General features: G+C 35.2%; 1 protein-coding gene across 2 annotated transcripts in view; it reads right to left on the bottom strand.

The window, feature by feature from the left end:
• The window catches only part of LOC131040576 (flap endonuclease 1), a 77,648-nt gene that overhangs the window by 22,451 nt on the left and 32,629 nt on the right, over nt 1-22,568 (bottom strand). For both annotated transcript variants that reach the window (XM_057973521.2, XM_057973520.2), the window contains exons 8-12: nt 17,330-17,395; nt 16,960-17,010; nt 16,650-16,769; nt 16,456-16,540; nt 13,586-13,667 (exon numbers count right to left, since the gene is read on the bottom strand). In XM_057973521.2, coding sequence (XP_057829504.2) covers nt 13,586-13,667; nt 16,456-16,540; nt 16,650-16,769; nt 16,960-17,010; nt 17,330-17,395 — 404 coding nt within the window. The remainder of the gene's footprint in view (nt 1-13,585; nt 13,668-16,455; nt 16,541-16,649; nt 16,770-16,959; nt 17,011-17,329; nt 17,396-22,568) is intronic.

Genomic DNA, 22,568 nt, shown 5'->3' with positions numbered 1-22,568 from the left:
TCAGATATTGTGCCTAGGCCTAAAGGCAAATTTGTGGTATCTTCTAAATGGCTCTTCAAAATCAAACATGCAGCAGATGGCAGCATTGAGAAGCACAAAGCAAGGTTTGTTGCCAGAGGTTTCTCACAGAAAGAAGGTATTGACTATGAAGAGATAGTTGCTCCTGTTGCCAGATACACTTCTGTCCGAGCAGTTTTGGCTATGGCAGTATCCAAAGGATGGAAAGTCCATCAAATGGATGTCAAGACTGCTTTTCTGAATGGTAAGATTAAAGAAGAAGTTTATTTGGAGCAACCTGGAGGTTTTGTGATTCATAAGGCTGAATCACATGTCTGCAGATTAAAGAAAGCTCTTTATGGACTGAAACAGGCCCCCAGAGCATGGTATGAAAGAATTGATAACTATCTCTTTGAATCGGGGTTTTCCAAGAATGAATCAGATCCAAATCTCTACTACAAGGTAATCAATGGTGAATTATTAATTCTTATTCTTTATGTTGATGATCTACTAATCACAGGAGAGGATAATTGTATTTCTCAATGTAAGAAAGAATTAGCCTCTGAGTTTGATATGAAAGATTTAAAACTTCTTCACTACTTCCTTGGATTGGAAGTTTGGCAACAGGTAGATGGTATAATCCTCAATCAAGGAAAATACACCATTGATATACTCAAGAGATTTAGAATGTTGGATTGTAGATCCATGACCACACCTATGGAGACAAATCTGCACAAGCTAAAGGAAACAGCTGCAGAATCAGAGTTTGCAGATCCTACACTCTACAGACGGATTATTGGATCTCTGATGTATTTGGTAAACACAAGACCTAATATATGTTATGTTGTTAATGCACTAAGTCAGTTCATGTGTGAACCCAGGGAAATACATCTTGTTGTTGCAAAGCATATTCTGAGATATCTTCAAGGAACTATTGGTTTTGGTTTGAAATATAAACATGTAGAACTTGACCTACAAGGATTCACTGATTCTGATTGGGTTGGAAGCATAGTTGACAGGAAAAGCACATCAAGATGTTGCTTCAGTTTGGGATCAGGAATGATCTCATGGATATGTAGAAAACAGTCTTCAGTTGCTTGGAGTTCTACAAAAACTGAATACATTGCATCCTCCATGGGAGCAAGAGAAGTTGTATGGCTCCAGAAATTGCTTGTAGGACTTGCTTGTAGGACTATTTGGTCAGCCCTTAAATCCTACTATCATCTACTGTGACAATCAGAGTTGCATCAAGCTTTCAATGAATCCAGTATTTCATGACAGGTCTAAACACATTGAGATTCCTTATCACTATGTTCGAGATATGGTGGAAAGAAATGTGATCCAACTGAATTATATTAGTACAGGTGATCAGATTGCAGACATTCTTAGCAAGCCTCTCTCCAGGATCAAGATTGAACACTTTAGAGATAAACTTGGTATGGTTGAAAATGTTATTTAATTTTGAGATAGAGTCTCATTTATTATGATATACTAATATATTTAAAGATTTTTAGTGTAAACTCTTTTATTTGTCATGTGTGTGACTCCATGACTGCATGGGCCTTCTATGAACATTATTGAAGGGTGACGACTTTTCAATAATGAACACTTGTTTCAAATTGATATTGTAAGGTGACAATTTTACAATTATCAATTTAACTATCTTGATGGATATCATGTGACTTGATATCTATGGACATGTCATGATAGTATATATATCTTTGAGACATTATGGTAGATATCTGTTGGTTGATATCATTAAATAAACCATAATTATGATAGAGATCTTCATGGTGAATATTATGAATATAATATTCGTGGACATGCCATGAAATCATTATTAGTATGGTAGGCATCATGTGACTTGATGCCAGTGCACATACCTTACTTGATAACTATGAGTTATGGTGAGTATCAAGAGACTTGATATTCATTGTTGAACCATATCTCTGAATATCACTATGGTGTGATATCTCTTCTCTTCACAATCAATGGATGAATTGTGATGTTTTCTCTAACATGAAATGTGTCCTCCCTAGTTAAGAGGGAGTGTTAATTTTTTGTAACATCGGTCATGCTATTTCATGCTTCCGATATATATTAATTTGATTACATATACTAATAATGTTAACTTGTAGTATATACGTTAACAAGTGATAAATAAAACCAAAGTTAACTTATCGCATTTGACCAACGGTTACACCATTCATGGTATCGGGTGGTAAAGCAAATCTCAAACAAGTCGCACTTCTTCCGATCGAGTAAGTAAACAATGATTAGTTATGTGTTGTGGTGAGAGATACGTAGGGAAAATATATGTCTTCCAACGTGGGAAGACATGTCTCTTCACTACGTAACCCCTCATCCACTTATATAAGATGCTTACATTGAGGAGGATGCATACACCAAAATTGATAAGTGTGGTGCATCTTTAAAATCACAATATAGCAGATAAAAATACAACTTTTAGATCAGATCTCCATCTCTTCTATTTTTTATCACAGAATTTTGAAAGAACTTAACAAAGGAACAATAGTGGCAAGCAAAATCCACAAAGAGAGAAAAGAAAAAAGAAGCACTAGGAAGAGAAGATACAGTTATGGTGGATGGAAGTCCACAAGAGTGCAGAAAGTAGATGGCCAAATGTGGCAGCAAAAGATGATTCTGGTTCCAGCTAGGTGCCAGAAGAGAGAAACAGAAACGGGAGAAATTTTCTAATACTTTTGCTTTGTGAGCGCTATGCTCACAAACTTCTTACATGAGAAGTCTTATGCAAGAGCATCCCGAGATTTTAAGAGATTGTGTTGATTGGTATTGTTTCTAGTCATATTGTTACCACTTGCAGTGATGGTGTTCACTTGCAGCCACTCAAGCGAAGGGACTCACAGCAACTATGACGTTAGCAGCTAGAACAGTCACTATTGTAGGGTGAATGTGCCTCCAGCAGATAAGGGAAGTCGCCCTACAATTTGAATGATATTAGTGGGTGATGCTAGTGCAATATTGTTTTCTGGTGTGTTGTTTCATTTTAGTTGGAGATGCTACAAGGATGTTATTTCCAACTTGTGGTATGGGAATATGTGGATTGCAAGTTTACTAGGCTGACAATAGAGGTCAGTTCAGTTGCTGACTTGGTGTTGTTTCCGTATCAAAACTGTCTATTCTGTCAAATTTTCATTTATCTACCCTTGACATGTTTCAAAATCTTTTCTTCATCACACATTCCTCCTCCCCCTTTACCAATTCTTTTATCGCAAGAAGACAACCCTTCCTCTTCCACTAATATATCTTGCCCTATACCTCAATAGGCAAAACTTATCCAAATTGATAATCAAGAAAATCTAGCAACAAGAATCTTTTGGAGATTGAAATATGATAAGAATGTTATTTTTCCTTTCATGAAATACAACAATAATTGCAAGAATAAAGGAGGTGATGTTTATTGTCTCTTTCATCATAGTTACTCTCATTCTCTTGGAGATTGTAAGGCTTTTAAATAATTTATTCAAGACCAATATGATAGAGCTCATATTACACTTACAACTGATCTTGCGCTTTTTCTTGGTGAAGAGGTAGTACCTTAGTACTCCATTCATCCTATAATGTTGCTCCTTACCCTATGACATTGATAGTTTACCTTTCATTGGAGGCTCTTTGTCATTTGTGGTGATACATTTCAATTTCAATCATATTTGGACAGCAACATAATAGTCCTCCTTCCTTTCAATTTTCTCTCTTTTTCTAAGGTTGCCTTTTCCACTGAGATGTATTTTTCATAATTTGAGGTCCTTTCTTACATAAATTGGTCCTCCATGAGAGTACATATATATGTCATTTGGTTGGACTTATTCTTTTTTTGCTTTGGTACCTCTTCTTATGAATAATCTACTCCTAGTAATTGTGTGCAATCTTTTCCACTTTCCCCTTGTCTCCACGCTTTGGAAGCAAGGGTGGTGTTTTCAGTCTTATTTCCTTCCTTACAGACCCATTTTTCCTTCAGTGATTTGTATCTTTTATCATTTGATGTCCATTCTTGCATAGAATTGTTTGTTCTACACAAGGATACTTACGTTCTTGTTTACAACTTCTTCTTTGCTTGAAAGTGCTTGTCTGTTAAAATGATCTCTCTTTCAAGGTGCAAAATGGGTTGTCCTTTTCTTTTTTCTCCTTTCTAAGGATCCACTTTTCCTTGGTTGAGTAGTATTTTCTTATAATACAATATCATTTCGTGTGTGGAATTGTTTGTTTGCTCAAGGATTCTCTCTTAATGTAAGAGATGTGTATCCTTGGGTACAACCTTTTCTTTGCTTGATGATGTATTTTTATTATAAACAAACCCCTCACTTGGGGCCAAAGGTGTGTTATCCTTCATCAAGAATCCCTTTACCTAGCTATGGGTAAGGTGAATTCTTGTTCCCCTTTCTTTTCCTTTTCAAAGATATTATTTTTGTTCAAGATCTCCTCTTAGAGGTAGATGTCTTTGAGCAAAGATCTCTTCCTCTTCTCTTTAACAGGATCCCTTTAAACTTGTTGCAAGATATCTCACAATCATTTCTTCCTTGGCTCATAAGAGTTATGCCTCTTTGGCTAGGGTTGCATGTATATTGTTGTTTAAGGATATCTCTTTGGTGATCGAAGGTGTTTATCCTTGTTCTTCTTTTCCTTCAGATGTCACCATAGCTCTACGTTGCCATCTTAAGGAGGGGAGCATATATGCAGCCCCCTTGTATACTATATTGTGGATTTCCTTGGTCATCCTTTTGCACCGTTTATTGTGGATTTCCTTGCATAATGCCTTGCTTGGTTATCATTTATCAATTCAAGTTGAGAATTTCCTTAGAGACCGTGCTTTCCTTGCTTATCCTTTTTGCACCTTTTTTTGTGGATTTCCTAGGAGACAATGCTTTCTTTGGTTATCCTTGGTATGGGTTGACTAGCATAACACAACTTGCTAGACTATTTGACTTTTCCTTTGCACCAATACATTTTTCAAGATGGGCTGACCAGCATAACACAGCGTGCTAGACTATTACACTCTCTTTATATTGAGCTCTCTTGGGATGAGTGGAACTAGCATAAAACAACTTGCTAGACTATTTTCTACTCTTCCTCTTCTTTCATGGATCACCTAGCATAATGCAGCTTGCTAGCCTACAAAATCCATGCTCTCCTTTTCTCTCTCTCCTCTATGATCCCATAGCATCCCTTCGCTAGTTGGTTGGACCATAGAGTCTTGTCTCATCTTTGATGTGTGCTCTTGCTCTTTCCAAATGATCACTTGTGTTCTTGCAATAGCATTCCAAGTGTGATATTAGTGGTTGAGATATGATTCTTGAGGTCACTTTGACTAGTTGACTTGCAGCCTTTTGTTTTTAGTACTAACCCCTTTTTGTGCGTCTTTTGTTTGTCTTTTTTTTTATTTGTGTCCTTGTGCGTGGTTGTACGAATTAAGATTCTTGGTTCAGGGGGCTTGTTCCCTTGAACTTAGTGATGTCTTACCTCTTTGCAGGCTTGCTCAATGCTTCTCTCTTTCTCTCTCTCTCTTTCTTCTACTTTGTCATTAGTATGTGTGTAAGCTCATACTCCTGCTAAAGTGGGGGCTAAATGTAGAGTACATTGCATCCCTGTGCAATTTCCTACTCAATTAGGCCCTCTTTTAGCATGTATGACCTACCATCTCCGGTCCTATTTCTCCCAACTCAATTTCATATGCAATTTCGACTTCTCCTTCCCAAATTGGACCTCACGTCCCAATTTGGGGCCACATTGGGGGGATTGTGTCGAAATTATCAACCCAATCCCCAATGTTTGGCCCAAAATTTAAATCACATGACGCGTGGACCCGATGAGCGGGAAATCTTTTCCCATGTCGGCCTACTCTGATTTTTGCACCCCAAAATGCCTAAGAGAGGTATATAAGCAAGGTATCCTCCTCATTTTGGGTAATCAACTAGAATCACAAGTCCACAGAATCAACAAGGCAAACTAGAGATCAAGCATTCAACATTCTAACATTCAAGGCATTTCATCCCAACATGTCTTTCATTGTGGCAACCTTCATGCAAGCATATCTTTTATGATTCCCTTTTAGGTCTTTTGTGTGGAGTCATGTTATTGCATCAACATTTGTGATCATCTTCAAAGAAGCATTTGCATCATCGGGGTATAAGACATTTTTATTCTCAAATCTAGCCTTTGCTATACAACATCATGATTTCCTTTCAAGTTCAATTCAATTCTATTTCATAGTCGATTCCAAACCCGAGGTTTGACTTAGGCAAACAACTTTCCACCCAACAATTCCTCTCATTTGTGTCTATAGGAACAGGTGACATGGCTACGGAGAAAGGTACAAGCTAATCAGGAAGAGGGCTACAATCTCCAATTCTTCAAAGCTGAAATTGTCGGGACTCTACCAATCAAATCAACCCAATCTCGAGACTCTGCCAATCAAATTGGCCCAATCCTCCCTATTTTGCCTAAAATTTGGACTGCAGGTCTATTATAGTCTACTTTATTGTCTCCATTTCCGGAATCAGGTTCTCAATCTATGATAGTCCAATACAAGCTGAAAAGGTCATCTCCTCACTCTTCCCACAATTTGCATAGTCACTTTCAACTCACAACAAAGGATCATTGAATTCACCTTATGCTCAAGGATCTTGAGCCATGTGGATCATTTTCCTTCCAATGTATGAGCGGAATAGGCCTAAGACCCTTAGTTTGCATGCAAAAACTAGTGAACCCTATTTCACCACCTTACATTAACATAGGCTCAATGGCACAATTTACAAGGAGTAGATGATAACACTTCATTCAATGCATACACATGTCCACTTGTTCTCCTTGTAAGATGAGTCAAGTTAAATGAATCCAGACATGCTAACTTGTTATTTGATTGGTTGAGTTGAGTGGGCGCTACCTCAACTTGCATTTGCACACTTTCTCCTTAATCACAAAGATGTCTTTGCATCTCTAGTAATATCTCTTGATACTCAACACTATCCGATCTTTTGACTTATTGTGATGGTTCATATTCCCAAATAGCATCATCTCCTTGAATGGAACCTTATGTAAGTGCAATGCAAGAAGCTGATAGGAAAATGATATTTACTATCTTGCATTCTCAATTCATGTTGAAGAAATTGAAAAGAAAACTCATAGCAATCAGTCCTCAAAATGTTGTGGAACATCAATAACAACTTTAACAATTCATAAAAAAGCTTCACAAAACCCCCCTTCATAATCTGAAAATGACATTTCATCCTTAAGAGTTCTTGTTTCATATCTGGAAATTTCTTGAAATTGATGAGGAAAACAACTTAGATCTGTTTGTGAATGACTGATTTTCCTTTCAAAAATCTTCTCCTTACCTTTTCACCCACTTGACCTGATTTGAAATCTGATTTTCATGTTCAGATTCACACTCTTCTGCTGTAACTTATTCCTTATTCTTCTGTTGAATTTGCTCCTCAAGCACTTCCCTTCTTTTCCTTCACCACTTCAGCCTTAAAATCTGATTTCCCTTGTACTCATCTTCCACAAGTCTGTCATGATATACGCACCTACTGTTATGGAATTTGTTTCTGAATTGCATTGATTTGTTTTCTGCTACTTCTGGAATTCGTTTCCCTTTACTCCTTGCTCTGCTAATGAATTGTTTTGGACTGAATTGACATTCACCACTCTGCCTCGATGGAATTTGCACTTCTGCTCTTGAATTTGCTGCTCTGCCCTGAGTTCTCACTAAAATTACCTTTTTCCACATCAAATCTGATTACTCCTCTTGTTGAATTTATCCTCTCCTTGTCTACAACTTGGATTTGCAAGTGATTTTCTTGAGGAAAATTGTGCTTGTTGCTGAAACTACCTTCGGGTCTCCTCAATCCCCCTTTTGAATTCGAATTTGCTTGAATAATGATGAGAGGCATTGATCTTAATCAATCAATATACTAATTGATATGTATGCTGTTTAATCGACACTCATTAACTAATCAATATACTAATTGATATGTATGCTGTTTAATCGATACTCATTATCGAATCATGTTATAATTAAAACCAAAGTTGATACACTTTATCGATTCATATAATAGTCAATGCAAAATTGATATTAAATATCGATACCATATTATGCTCGATACTTATTATTGAAGCATAGTATGATATCAATATTTATTATTGATGCTCACCAATGTGAATGTCGATATCCAATATCAATGCATGGTATAATTAGTATCAACATTAAGATTAATGTTAATTAGTATGCATTCGATTTCATCAATAGGAATAATCCGATCAAAGCTACAATTCATTAACAACTTATTCCTTATTCTTCTGTTGAATTTGCTCCTCAAGCACTTCCCTTCTTTTCCTTCACCATTTCAGCCTTAAAATCTGATTTCCCTTGTACTCATCTTGCACATGTCTGTCATGATATACACACCTACTGTTATGGAATTTGTTTCTGAATTGCATTGATTTGTTTTCTGCTACTTCTGGAATTTGTTTCCCTTTGCTCCTTGCTCTGCTAATGAATTATTTTGGACTGAATTGGTGTTCACCACTCTGCCTTGATGGAATTTGCACTTCTGCTCTTGAATTTGCTGCTCCGCCCTGAGTTCTCACTAAAATTACCTTTTCCACATCAAATCTGATTACTCCTCTTGTTGAATTTATCCTCTCCTTGTCTACAACTTGGATTTGCAAGTTGATTTTCTTGACAAAAATTGTGCTTGTTGCTGAAAACTACCTTCGGGTCTGCTCCTCAATCCCCCATTTGAATTCGAATTTGCTTGAATAATGATGAGAGGCATTGATCTTCTTTGTATATGGATCCCTCACATTTGAGGAAGGAAAGCCGGTTCTCCTTGCCTTGAATTTCATTTTTACCTTGCATCGACACCTTTGATACATTATCCCAGCCAACCTTGACTTGTATTTCACCTCATGCTAAGTCGGCCATGATTTAGAACTTAAAAATTGAATTTTTTGGAGCAAATTTCATATATTCTAATCAGGTGGGCTTCCTTTTGATGCTTTCATTTCCCCACACCTTGAATGGTGTATATGTAAGATTGAGCACTTCATTCTCCAAACAATGTTTTTAATTTGTGCATGCATTAATTCTGCCCTGCCTAAGAATTTCATGGATTTTTGAGACTCACTGAAAAATTATTGCAACCTCATTTTTTTCGTGGATTCTTGCATGTCAAGGAAAATTCTGCTCGCTTGCAATTTTTCGGTGAGTTTTTAGGGTTCAAGGAAAATGTAATGTCCCACACTCTCTGGGACACTAAATATTTGAACGGTAGAAGTAGAACACCTGCTTGTTCTTTAATTAAATTAATAATACTATGTGTCTTTTGAATGTGATCTTTCAAGCTAGACAGAAGTTGCAGAATGTGTGTTTTTTTTGTGTTTGAAGTTTTGAGTTAATAAAGGCTTCCTACTAATAACAAGTAAACTAAAAACTGATTTGAACAATTACATTCAACTTAATATCTTTATCAGATTTCGATTGAAGTTGAGTATACAAATCTTTAGATAGAAGTGCTACTACAAAGCAAATGAAGTCCTTAAGACCACTACCAACATACCTGGTAGCTTGTAAAGTTACAAAGTTGGACTTTGAAGGTCGCACATAGCCAAGGTGCACACTCAAAAAATTGTTTACTGTGATCAGAAATCTGCTCTCTTTCTTCCCAAACTGCTGTCACAAGGTAGTCTGCTGAAGGCGACAATGATGGAATACATAGACTGTAGTTTCCCCTTGAGTTGGTGTTTGTTGTGAACTCCAACATCCTTAGATGGTATGGCCTGCTGAAGGTCTGATTTTAATGTGTTTTGAAATCCTGTTGGCTGCTGCAACCTTTCAGAACTTGTTTGCTGTATTAGGATGATGGTATGACAGTAGGGAACCAATTAGAAGGTAGTTTGAAATAGTATTGACCTTGCAAAGAGAAGAAGAGTGGGTTGGCCTGCCAAGCAAACAACCATCTCACCACAGCTGCTGTCACAACTCCTTTGCTGGCCCAAAAAACTCCTCAAAATCACTGCCAAGTCTTCATACGATTCGTTCTAATATGCTGCTATTATATCCTTGTGCAGAGATGTTCAAAAAATGTATTGCCTAGCCCTCCAAAGAAGAAAATATGGCTTCACACACAAGCAAGGAGGCTTCAGAAATACCAAAACTGGTTCACCTTATGCTCAATAGAAAACCCCTGATGAATGGAGTTCCTCTTCACACCCTTGGCTGGTCTATCACAGCTGTAGGTGTGCAGAAACAATGGAGGTTTACGTCCCCAAGATCCTCAAAGGAGGCGAGAAAGAGAAATATTATCCATCATAATGACTTGGCTCCTAAGTTTGCCCTTTTATAATTCTCAAAAGTTATGCCCTAATTAGGGCTAAAACCCTATCACTCCAAATCAGATTTTATGATTTAAATAATAGTTACTTTTTCCACATAGTAATATTCCACTTAAGAGCGCTCACTTTGGGTTATATGCTTTTCCACTTGAACCAACTTTTTATCTCTCTCTTCCCCTTTCACTCTCTCTCTAGGAATAAGAACATAGGAAAGGTGAAAATTTATATTATGAATGTGTTTTAGGTGACCCAAGGAGAGATTATGAAATTCGATGTAGCTTAACTGGAGTAATTAGCTTTAATGCTCTGACAAATCAATAAAGAAACCTCCTGACATATTTTTATGGAGACCTACCTGCTTGGGTCCTCTATCCCACTTGTTAGTCTACAAGGACCACTAATAGACTAACCTTGTAAACAAAACTGGCTAAGGAGGGGACATTACAAAAAAAATTCACTTCATCAAATTTTCGTGGATTATTGAAGTGCGTGGCAAAATTGACACTCTTGCCCTTGAAAAGTCATGAATTTCAAGCACTTGAGGAAAAATTCAGGCCTCCTTGCAATTTTTGAGGATTTTAGCATTCCATGGAAAAACTCTATGGTCCCAAATTTTCGTGGATTTTTCTCCTTCATGTATTTTTTCAAGTTAAGGATTTTGCAATTTATCCAAGGAAAATGACATTCGTTTGTTCATTCCTCGTGTTACTCATTCCTTAATCTTTCATTCGATCTTAGAGACTTTGCATCTTTTCCATGAATTCTTTACTTGTGAACAACTTCTTGTTGACAACTTTATGACAACATTTTACCTCATCAAACAAAATTTCCTCATGACTTCTCACTCTTTCATCACCCATCACCTCATCAAGTTTCTAGACTTGAAGACCCTATCTTGACTATACCTTGCCAAGGACGAACCCTTGCACTCGATTCCAAACAAAATTACGAGGAGAGCTTACATTGTGGGGGAAATGCATATGATCCTTGAAATTCCACGCAGAATCGCAGAATTGCAAGGATATCATACCACTTTGACCAACACTTCACCCCTTTCTTGCAATTTTCACCTTCAAACTTGATATTGCAATTTCATTCCTAGACTCACTCCTAGACTTGACAAACGAAACCATTTTCATTCTAAGGCTAGAGACTACGAAAGCATTGCCAAACCTAAACTAAACAAAGCAAAACACTAAGCAACCAAGCAAAAAGTGTGGTCCCCATTTGCAATGGGGCGTGTGTGTTTACAACACAGCAGCACCTATAAACAAAATTGAAATGCTCCTATCTTTCTAACAATCAAAAAAAAATCAATGCAGTTCACAAACGAAAACCAACTTTTCACTTTTAGTTTCAAGTTAAGTGGAAAAAGAATAACTTTCTAAGCAAAGAGGTACATTTTAACAAATTATTGTAAGCCACAAATGGAATTTGTTGTTTGTGGTAGAGATATCGAAAATTAGCTACTAAATTTTTCAACAATTGATACAAATCTATATTAAGATATTCGACATTATTAAACAATGGAGTGAGAGCTCTATATAAAGAATTTACAAGAGACGATGTTTCTAAAAGAAACAATCGTAAACTGAAACTGAAAATAGAAACTAACTAAAGATGACTAAGATGACCATAGATGAAACATTACAATATTCTAATACCCTCCCTTAATGGTCATCATTCTAACTACTAAAGAAAAACAAATAAGGTTGTCCCCTTCTTCTCAAAACGTTTTGTGACATGAGCCTACCACTGACCCTCCCAGAATCTGCAGAACTTCTGGATATCACCACAAATCATCACAAATCATCCAACCTGACGTTGGGTAACAAAGCTGCCCCTCCCTGTAGCCAGAGACGCTGAGAACAGCTGCATATACCAAAACCACGATTTTGAGGAAAAATCGACAAACCCCAAAAACTAAAGATTACAAAGCATCGTTTTATTTTGTTTTTTTTTTTAAACGGTAAAAACCGTAAGATAGGAACAATTGTTCCCATTATTTTTGAGGAAAAAATCAAGCAAAACCCAAAATTCCACACAAAGATCGAGAATTACAGATGACCAAACAAGATTTTTGAGGATAAAAATCGATCAAAACCCAACACGATTTTTGAGGTGAAAAAATGATCAAAACCCAAGACAAAATCTGAGACACGAATCAAAATACAAAACTTTGTTTTTGAGGAAAAATGGTAAAACCCTTTTACAAAAGAATTTTTAAGGCAAAAAATCACACAAAACCCACAATAATTTTTTATGGACAAAAGTTATAAGACACTCCTAGAATTTTTTAAGGAAAAATTTCTTATAAAAATCCCCCACCAATAATTTTTTAAGGGACAAAATTATAAACCCACCAAAACATCAAACACAGGTGCTACCTGCAGACTCGTCACGGGTAAAAGGACACGAACCAGACCTGCGGAAATAACCAGAAAATTGCACAGTTGCTGCCCAAAAAAAGACACGCATGCAAAACACTGCCAGAAAAACTCCAAGCGTGGACTGGAAACAGTTTCAGGTCACACATGTTTGAGAGCAAAGAAGTTGTGGAGCAAAGCCTCGCGACCAGAGAAAATCTTCGCGAAAAAAAGCCATTTACAGGCAGGAAAAATGAGCCGTCGCTATCTGCAACAAATGTTGAGAGAAATGTTACTAAAAAAACGTGGAAACAAAAACAAAAGTAGAACACAACCTCGGGCCGCGAAACACAGAAAAATCGTGTGCCCTAGCCACGCAGACACAAAACGCCATCAAAAAAACACAGACCCATAAAATCGCACGGTAAAAACAAAAGTCGCTGCAGACAAAAAACAAAAGCCAAAATTTCTGGAAATAAATTCCAGGAAGGAGGCTCATGAATTTTAATTTAAAAAATTTGCCAAATTCTAAAAAAACCCATCAAATCGCTCTGATACCATATTAAAATTTTCGATGTTATTAAACAGTGGAGTGAGATCTCTATATAAAGAATTTACAAGAGAAGATGTTTCTAAAAGAAAAAATCGTAAACCAAAGCTGGAAATAGAAACTAACTAAAGACGACTAAGATGATCATTAAAGAAACATTACAATATTCTAATAATCTATAGACCCATGAACCATTAGAAGTGCTTTTTACTCTTAGTTAACACCATTTACCATTTTCCTTCAAGAATACTAACTACTTCATACAAAGCAAAGCAGATGATGATGTAGAAAACCATACCTGTCTTTATTCAAATTTTCCAAGATTTTCTCTAAGGAACCATGTTGGCGTATAAGCTTCAATGCTGTTTGTGCCCCAATGCCTAAATTAAAAATAGTTTAGAATGAATCCCAAGTCAAAATTTCACTTCAAAGTTGGAAGATATGTAAACAGAAATATTAAAAATGGGCATAGTTAAGTAATAGAGGTTGGGTAAAATCAAACCTTCAAGCAAAAAGATTCAAACAAAGGTCTAAAATAGTTGAAAACAGTTCCCAGTTCAAAATTCTACTGAAATAAACTGAGTAAAAACTATCAATAGAAAATTTTCTAAACATTCATTTTGTAATAATATGTGAACTGATTGAGAAATGTAACAAGAACTTAAATAGACAAAAAATTCTGGAAAGTCATTTGGTTGTTTCATATTTTGGTTTCTGTATTTTAGCTTCATGTATCAAGGTAGAATTTTGATTGAAGATGGTCTAAAAAACTGAGAACAAAAGAAAGATATATTAATATGAATAAATGACAATAAAAAGTCCACTAAAACTAATATTGCAATAGCTAATCAGGGTTGTTGAAGGAACTCCAACATCCAAAAATAAAAGTAAAAATAGCTAATGCATTTTGCACATATTTTTGGCTTGTAGATCTACAACAAATGGTATGTATCAACTCTCCAATAAAGAGTGCTCCTCACAACTAACCTAATAACATCAAACTAAGTGGTTGTTAGCTCAAAAGCCATCTATTTGGAAACAATTAACACGGCCTATGAAAACATTAGACGGCAACAATTTATAACAAAACACCTGTGTGAATCTTTATGTTATTTTAGTTTGCCATCGGAAATCTTTTCAAACTCATATGAATCTTCTTCTGCATCAACAATATTCTAAGTTCTGATTTCTTAGCCAATGAGACAATTTGCACCTTGTTACATTTAATTATTTAAGCATGAATGTTACAAATTCTAACAATTATTTCAATTCTAACCCCTAAGCACTAAATTTATTTACTATTCTATCACCTGGTACATATTTAAAGCATAATATGACCGCTATAATTCATTAAAATATGTGTACATGCATACATGTTTCAATCTCAAGCACATACACACATATAGGTAAAGGTGAAAAAAAAATTAGGTTACAGCCAAACCAGACACCAATTTAGTGTACAATGAGAACCTTGTAGCCCAAAAAGGAGTTTCAACCATCAACCATATATCATGTTCAAATTTTTGTACTACTGAGTTTTAACCTCATGACCAGGCATACAAAAACTTTGTAATTTATCACTTCTTTTTCACATTTGTTTGCTTTGCATTCTCAAGGTTGGCATAATCAACTTTGATTTTAAACAAGCATATGAAAGTGCAAAGGTTGGTGTAATAAATTTTCATAAAAGTATATATTACTACAATATGATATAAATTTTCCTTTAGACATACCAAAAAATTCAACGTTTTAATACAAATGACCAAAAAAAGCAATGATTTCAGTTATTTAAATGAGAGGCCCCAAAAAAAATGTCATCTTAAAAGATAGACATTTATTTTCCATTGTTAGAAAAGAATATGCATTGAATTGTAAATGCCTTACTTTCTTAAAATACCTTGCACTAAACGAAGTATTGCATATAATCCATTAACTCCACTTCAATTTAAATTTTAACAACGCTTTAAACAACTACAATAACATTATACCAATTAGGGCACTTCATAGTTTCTCTTGTAGTACAAAGACATACTTGTTTCAGGATAAAACATGGATACCGTATGTTTACTGATGTCTATACAAACTGAAAGTAACATTAGGTGAACCACGAGCAAATGCAAAAAACTTAAAAAAGAAGGTAAATAGAATGTTCTAAGATGTGTTAAAGTTAGATCAGATCTTATATATGGTATATTTTAAAATTTTAATTGTCACTCTTGATTAATTTTTCAGATTGCAATGTAATGTTCAATTATCACATTAATATATATGTATCAGAATTTCCTTTAATGCAAATTACACTGTATATATATAAAATGCAATGACTGCAGATGCAATTCAAACTCTCCAAGTTTGAATATGGCAGGTACAATAAAACAGAAATGTCTGATCCTTATCAAAGCACTGTTGACTCCTTGCAGATCAACTAATATCTCCACACGATATGCTGAAGTTATCGTGCTGTGATTGTGATTGCCTATATATATGTTATGCAGTGGATTTCTTGTTTTTGTTACCAACCACAATGTCTATGTGGCACGATATATATGCTTAGTCGATCGCATAGGGTTGCGACCCTATGTGGAACCGACATGGTTCCACATATGGTCGTTACCCTATGGGATACGATTAGTAAATATAAACAGCGATCAGCATAACAATATAAATCAATTGGTAAAACATACACCAATCGGTATTAGTAGTATACGATTCTATGCAAAATTAATTAACAATGAAAATGTTATTATTAATTATGCATAGAATCGGTAATACTTAATTAACCGATTCGATGTTTATATGATACAATATTAATTTGTACAATACTGATCTGTAAGGATAGAGATAATAGTTAATTATACAAATATCTAAGGCCAAAGGCCAATTAGACATTTGCATAATTAAATGGTTATCCGACCGAAGCTATATGTATATTTACAACAAGATGAAAATTCCAATAAGCTAACAATGTGACCTAACCAGAGTCTAGCAGTAACTGGCACAAAGGTTTCTTCTTCTTGTGTCATTTAATCTTAAAAAATCATATATATTGTTCTGGTTGAAAACAAATTTGCATCATTAACAAGAAATATACAATTGAGCATTGAATATTACCAAAATTTAGTATGTGTCAACTTCACAATATTAATCAGCATACATAGATGAACATACCTCTAATAGTATCACAGTAGTCACACCCACAAAGGATGCACATGTCTATAAACTGGTCCATTGTAAGGTTCAGCTCCTCTAAAACCTAATGAGAACAATAAATGAGGAGGTTTCAATGTCTCAAGCACTCCTTTTGACACAGTTTATTCAACTATTTCAATAAACTAAAGGTTCTAAAAGTGTCCAACATGTGCCTTTGAAATCTCGAATTCCATTACTGGTATTTTCTTTGATGAGGGTTCCATCAAATGCCGCAAAAACCTTGAAGCGCCAAATGTCAACGAATCCATATCCTCGGAAGCTACTGCATAAACCTTCAAAACAGAAAAATGAAAGAGTCTAGATTAATTTCCACAAAAAGACCGAAGTAGGCCATACTTTTGGGCTCATAAGTACATTCAGCTAGATTAGATAAAAATTGGGCTAAAAATAACCCTGGTTGCCAAAATCAAGGAGCGCCAAACATTGAATGACAAAGCAATACCAATATTCAAAAATGCACACCTTGCCACTTTTACATAATGATGCACACTCTGCCTCAGCTTCAGAAGGAGCCTGTCAACACCAACAATAATGTCACCATACAACATAATTCTAAATGTAAGGAACAATTCATATTTAGGATAAAGCAAGAGTATGTACAAGTTCATCTGAATAGTATATGCTTTTAAACCAAAGAGTAAAAAGTTAAAACCTTTTGCAGTAACCAACCAAAAAGATGCAAAAACTACCTTGATGTGCTATAGCATAAGGAACTGTTTGATATTGAAAGGATACAGCGAAGAAATGAAAATCATATTTGCAATATAATAAATGCAAAGTTCTGAGGATTCAACATGAAAATGAGGATGATTAAAATCTTGAACAACATTACCTCAATCACAGGAACCCCCATCAACCTCAAAAGTTTTTTGCAATCTTCATTATGCTGCTTTGTTACCTATTAAAACCAAACCAAAAATGAATGATACAACCCATTTTGGGCTAGGAATATAAATTGTTATAATTAATTATAATTCATAGAAATCATATAAGCAATCAAGATGTTTGAATAAAAACACCTTGCAGAATACTAGAATGTGGCGCACCAGATCCACTAATATGTCAATACCAAAGCAAATATGATTATTAAAAAATTATCGCAATAACTTTGAAAGTCAACTATACTATAGGTCCATTACAATAAAATACTTAAAGACAAATCAAAGATGATGATTGAAATTTAAAAAAAAGGTTATCATTGCATGATTTCATACATTTTTAGTTCCTACTAGCACTTATAATGAAGCTAGTGTCAATCAGTTCAACAATAAAGCCCAGATATTGAAGATAACATCGTAAATGAGGATTAGGGGTAAAAATCTTATAAATCAAATGACTGTCAAACAACAAAAGGTAACATAATTTCAAGAAAAATGCATAATTATCCTAAGAAAGTAATTAAAAAAAAAAATCAAGCATTTATCCTGAGAGTAACAAAATTAGCATGGTGAGCCCAGATTCTATAAAGTGCACCCTGCATTCAGTTCCTAGTATCACCAAAAATGCATCATATCAGACACCTTGATCGCATCATTACTATTGAAATCCTCTACATTTCTCTCTATTAGAATTGTCAAGAAACTGCAATGTACTGAAGCAGATGCATATTACTGATTTGTCCTCTATCACCATAGGTTCATAGGTCAGAAGTTGACTACGTAGGTTTTATGGGACTGTACTTGACTTCCAAGGAAATCCAATCTTGGTCCCCATCGTCAAAGCTTAAATTAGCCTTTTTGAAGTGATGGATAATGATGATGTTAGTTCTTCCAGCCCAAGCCTTGCTACAAGCATATGATATCACTGGTCTCATATCATAGTTGCTTTCTTCACTCTCGGATCCATGATTCTTCAAGATGTCTTTCCCTTCGAAGTCTGATTATACTTGCACTTAGTTCTGATGGTTCGGGATCTGACCTTGTGTTATGCTTTTGTTGGGATTCTTTACATAGCTGACTCTCTATTGAGGTTGTTTCCACACCTAATTAACTCAGGGACTTTTTCACTTTATCCCATATCGGTTGTGTTTTTTAGTATCTTGGTGGAATATCCTATATACCCACCTATTGCTCTCATATGAGCATCTCATTGTAATCTAACTTTTGCATACCAGTTGAATAGAATATAGCTTGTTTTATCATTTCTTTTTTTTTGTCTTTTGATTTCCTTTCACACATTTGCATTCTCGAGGGGCTACACAGATATATTTTACATGGTATTTGAGTGATTGTGAGCAAAGTTGGAAAACTCAGACTCGACACGCACTCGATAGCCCAAAAAATTAGACTCAGACTCGGACTCCGCAAAAACTCGGGAAAGGACTCGGCAAAAAAAAATCGTAGTTTTACAAAAAAAACAAAAAGAAATGAATGCATTTAAAGAACATAAGAGCCATAATTGAAACATTACACATGTCATATGATCTCCAAACACTCAATATTTGAAATTTCATCATTCATACTCATAGTTTCAAACTTTAAAATGTAGAACAGCAGCATAAGTTTATAAATGTTTACAAAATTACATATAATGATATGTCCAAATGTGAAAAACAACAATGAACAAACTAAAGAGAAGACTACATCTTCCTCTTCCCAGCTCTAGTGAAAACCAAGGGAGAGATAGAACTAGAGGGTCTAGTTCTAGGATTCTAGTTCTAGGAGTCCGATGTGGCTTTTCCAGCTCGCCAAAATTAGGTTGAGGGTAGCACCACTTGCTCAGGTCTGAGGGTGAGAGAGAGAGGCGTAGAGAAATAGGTCTAGATCTTGGGGTAGAGAGGAGAGAATGAGATAGAGTAGTAGAGAGAGGGGATAGAGGAAGAGTGATAGGGAGATAGATAGGTCTAAAATTCGGGACAGATAAAGTGAGTGAGATAGAGAGAGCAAGAGAATGCTAATAGAAGCCTACTGATTACTGAAATTTGACTGTCTGAAAATTTAAAAGATCTTCTAAAACCTAGAATTTACATCATAACTCCTAGAGATCTGAAACCACTCTCAAACATCCTGCCAATATATACATGAAATATAACTTAAAGTAAATGTTATATTTCATGTATATATTCTAATGAAGAGAATGAGACTGACTTGAAAAAGAAAAGATTTAGATAATTTTTTGACATGTTCTTATCTCTTTTGTTGGGTGTGTTTTTGTGCATCGGGAGTCTTTAAGTTGGACTCGCGAGTCCCGACTTAGGACTCGCGCAAGTCCCTGGCACAAACTCGCGAGTCTTGTGCCAGGACTCGTCTAGACTCGGCTCGCGAGTCCTTGGTGAGTCGACTCGGCCCACCAATAAACTCACAAGTCTTGGCGAGTAAGTAGTGGGTTAATATTGTTTCAAAAATCTGGAAGCATACGGCTGTTATTTTCTAAACCATGGGTACACTTTTCTCTCGCCTCCTCAAATTATCTAGAGAAACAAAAAAGTGTTGAAAAAATACTAATTTCTAGTGGAATTCCTTTCTAATCTTGCCAATCACAAATATATTTAGGTGCTTCCTAGAGAAAATATAAGCTTGCCATTGAGTCCTGAACAGCCGAAAAAGTTAGATTTGCCTTTGTTTTGTCCCACTTGGACACTAGAGGCCAAAACAATAAGAAGTTGAAACAAGGAAGTTTTTGGCTATAGTCAACAAGAAACCATCACTTTGAAGTATTTTGGGATGACCCAACCATTGCATTCAAAAAGCCTAAGAGCCCTCATTTTCAAATTAAAAAAATTGTCCAATTTGAGCAAAATTGCAAGGTGAAGCAAAAAAATATTGTCCAAGAAGTCATATGACCCTTATAAACAATGTTGTGCTATACTTTCAAAAAAGAAAATTTATTAACTACTCTAAGTTTTCGTTTTTAAATAATAAATAATTTAAAGGGCCTTAAGCTTGCACAAACTCAACCCCCTTTGGCCACCACCAACCAAGGATGTGCCCAATTGGCCCTATTCTAGCCACTCAATGGACTCAATTTTGCCACCCCCACGACTCCTTTGCCTCTACACTACTCAAGTAGCACAAAACCTCCATTATGGCTCTACCGACATCCGATCAACCACCATTGCACCACCATCAAGCCACCCAAATGTCCCCCAAGTGTTGCTAGCACCTTGCCAAATTTAGCAATTAAATTAGTATTTGGCTATTTTGGGCAATGTCTCCAAATTAGGAGAGCCCCAAAGTTAGCTAGAAGATCTCTATACATTTGGCAAAAACTCTAAATTTGGTGATAGTTCCAACAAATATTAACATGTTGCCCCGCTTAGCATTGACAATGTTGAATTTGTAATCTAACTTCAAAGGGTCCTATTTTGGGTTCGTGATCTCTATTTTCAATTCAACTTTTCTTTAAATGAGGTGGAATTTCATGCTCTGCACACTGGTGCAATCACTTTTTACTCAAGTTTTACTATTTTTCCAAAAATATCAATTTTCTTGTTATAGATTTAATAAACAATCACAAATTTTGGAAAAATTCAAAGCTTTGTGACTTCCACAAACAAACTCAAATTTGAGTCTTGTTTTTTAAAGTGAATATTTGTCAAGCACTACTACATGTTAGTGTAAGTTTGAGGTTCTCATTTTAAGATTAGATTGTACTTCAATATTGTAGTCCATTTTGGACATTGTAAATGCACTAATCTCTATAGTGACATAGAACAACTCCAACTTGTAAACACGCTAATCTCTAAAGTAACGAAACTATTTTGCTAGAGGGCATCTTTGATTGAACGAATTCAATGGGGGTCTCTTGATGTATTTTGTGATTGGGCATATCTTCTTTTCCACCTGTGCTCTACTTTTCCTTCATTACCAGTCATTTTAAGTTACCATTGTTAACTCCATACAACTATGCATCATGGCAACAAAATGCATTGAATGCCTTAATGCAACAAGGACATAGACCCTATGTTGAACAAAAGGTTGATGAATCCTAAGATGATAAAGCACTTGGATGTCTTCGGGACTATATTTCCCTTGATCTTTTGTTTTAGATTGATGCATGTACAAATCCACATGATACTTTATCAACTAGGATTCATGCATTTTTTATTTTCAAATCGTCTTGGTAAAATTCTTTTGGAATCAAAATCAACTACTTCCACTTTCACTTTTTTCGACACAAGGCATCTTTTACTTAAGTACATGAAACTCTATTTGGCGTTTCTAAATGAGTGGATGCTTGAATATAATAAAGCACTTGGATGTCTTCGGGACTATATTTCCCTTGATCTTTTGTTTTAGATTGATGCATGTACAAATCCACATGATACTTTGGTACAATTTAAAAGTCTCTATGGTAAAACTAGTGAAGTTAGAGGCTATTAGATTGACATTGATTTTATGTGTCTTGATCCAAAAAGCTTTTAAACATCCAAGATTTCATCACAAAGGTCAATAACCTTAGAGCACAATGTAAAGTGTGTGAAAGGACATGGTATTTGGTGCCCTTAACAACCTGTAGTCACATAAATCTGTCCACTTAATTAAATGAATATTCAGTATTTATTTGATTATTTAACCATCAATCAATAAATTAATTAAATTAATATATTTAATTAATTCATGTTAACCCTCTTCTCCTATTAATTAAATAAATTATTCAATTTATTTGATTTAATTCACTTAACCAAATTCAGACCATTAATTAAATAAATAAATCATATTTATTTAATTAAATATTCTCTCACATTTAAATAAATTAATATTTATTTAAATCCCCCAAAATCCCACCTCACATTTAAATAAATTAACATTTATTTAAATCACCATTATCCTCCACCCACTTGTATTTTCCTACAAATGCAGGTTGCACAACTATTTTCATTTATTTAAATCACCTTTATCCTCCACCCACTTGTATTTTCCTACAAATGCAAGTTGCACAACTATTTTAAATAAATTATTTATTTAAATCACCTTTATCCTCCACCCATTTGTATTTTCCTACAAATGCAAGTTGCACAACTATTTTAAATAAATCATTTATTTAAATCACCTTTATCCTCCACCCACTTGTATTTTCCTACAAATGCAAGTTGCACAACTATTTTAAATAAATTATTTATTTAAAATCTT

This window comes from Cryptomeria japonica, chromosome 4, assembly GCF_030272615.1.
Source record: "Cryptomeria japonica chromosome 4, Sugi_1.0, whole genome shotgun sequence".
Lineage (NCBI taxonomy): Eukaryota > Viridiplantae > Streptophyta > Pinopsida > Cupressales > Cupressaceae > Cryptomeria > Cryptomeria japonica.
The sequence above is the reverse complement of the archived record's forward strand: the minus strand, read 5'-3'. Positions and strand labels throughout refer to the sequence as shown.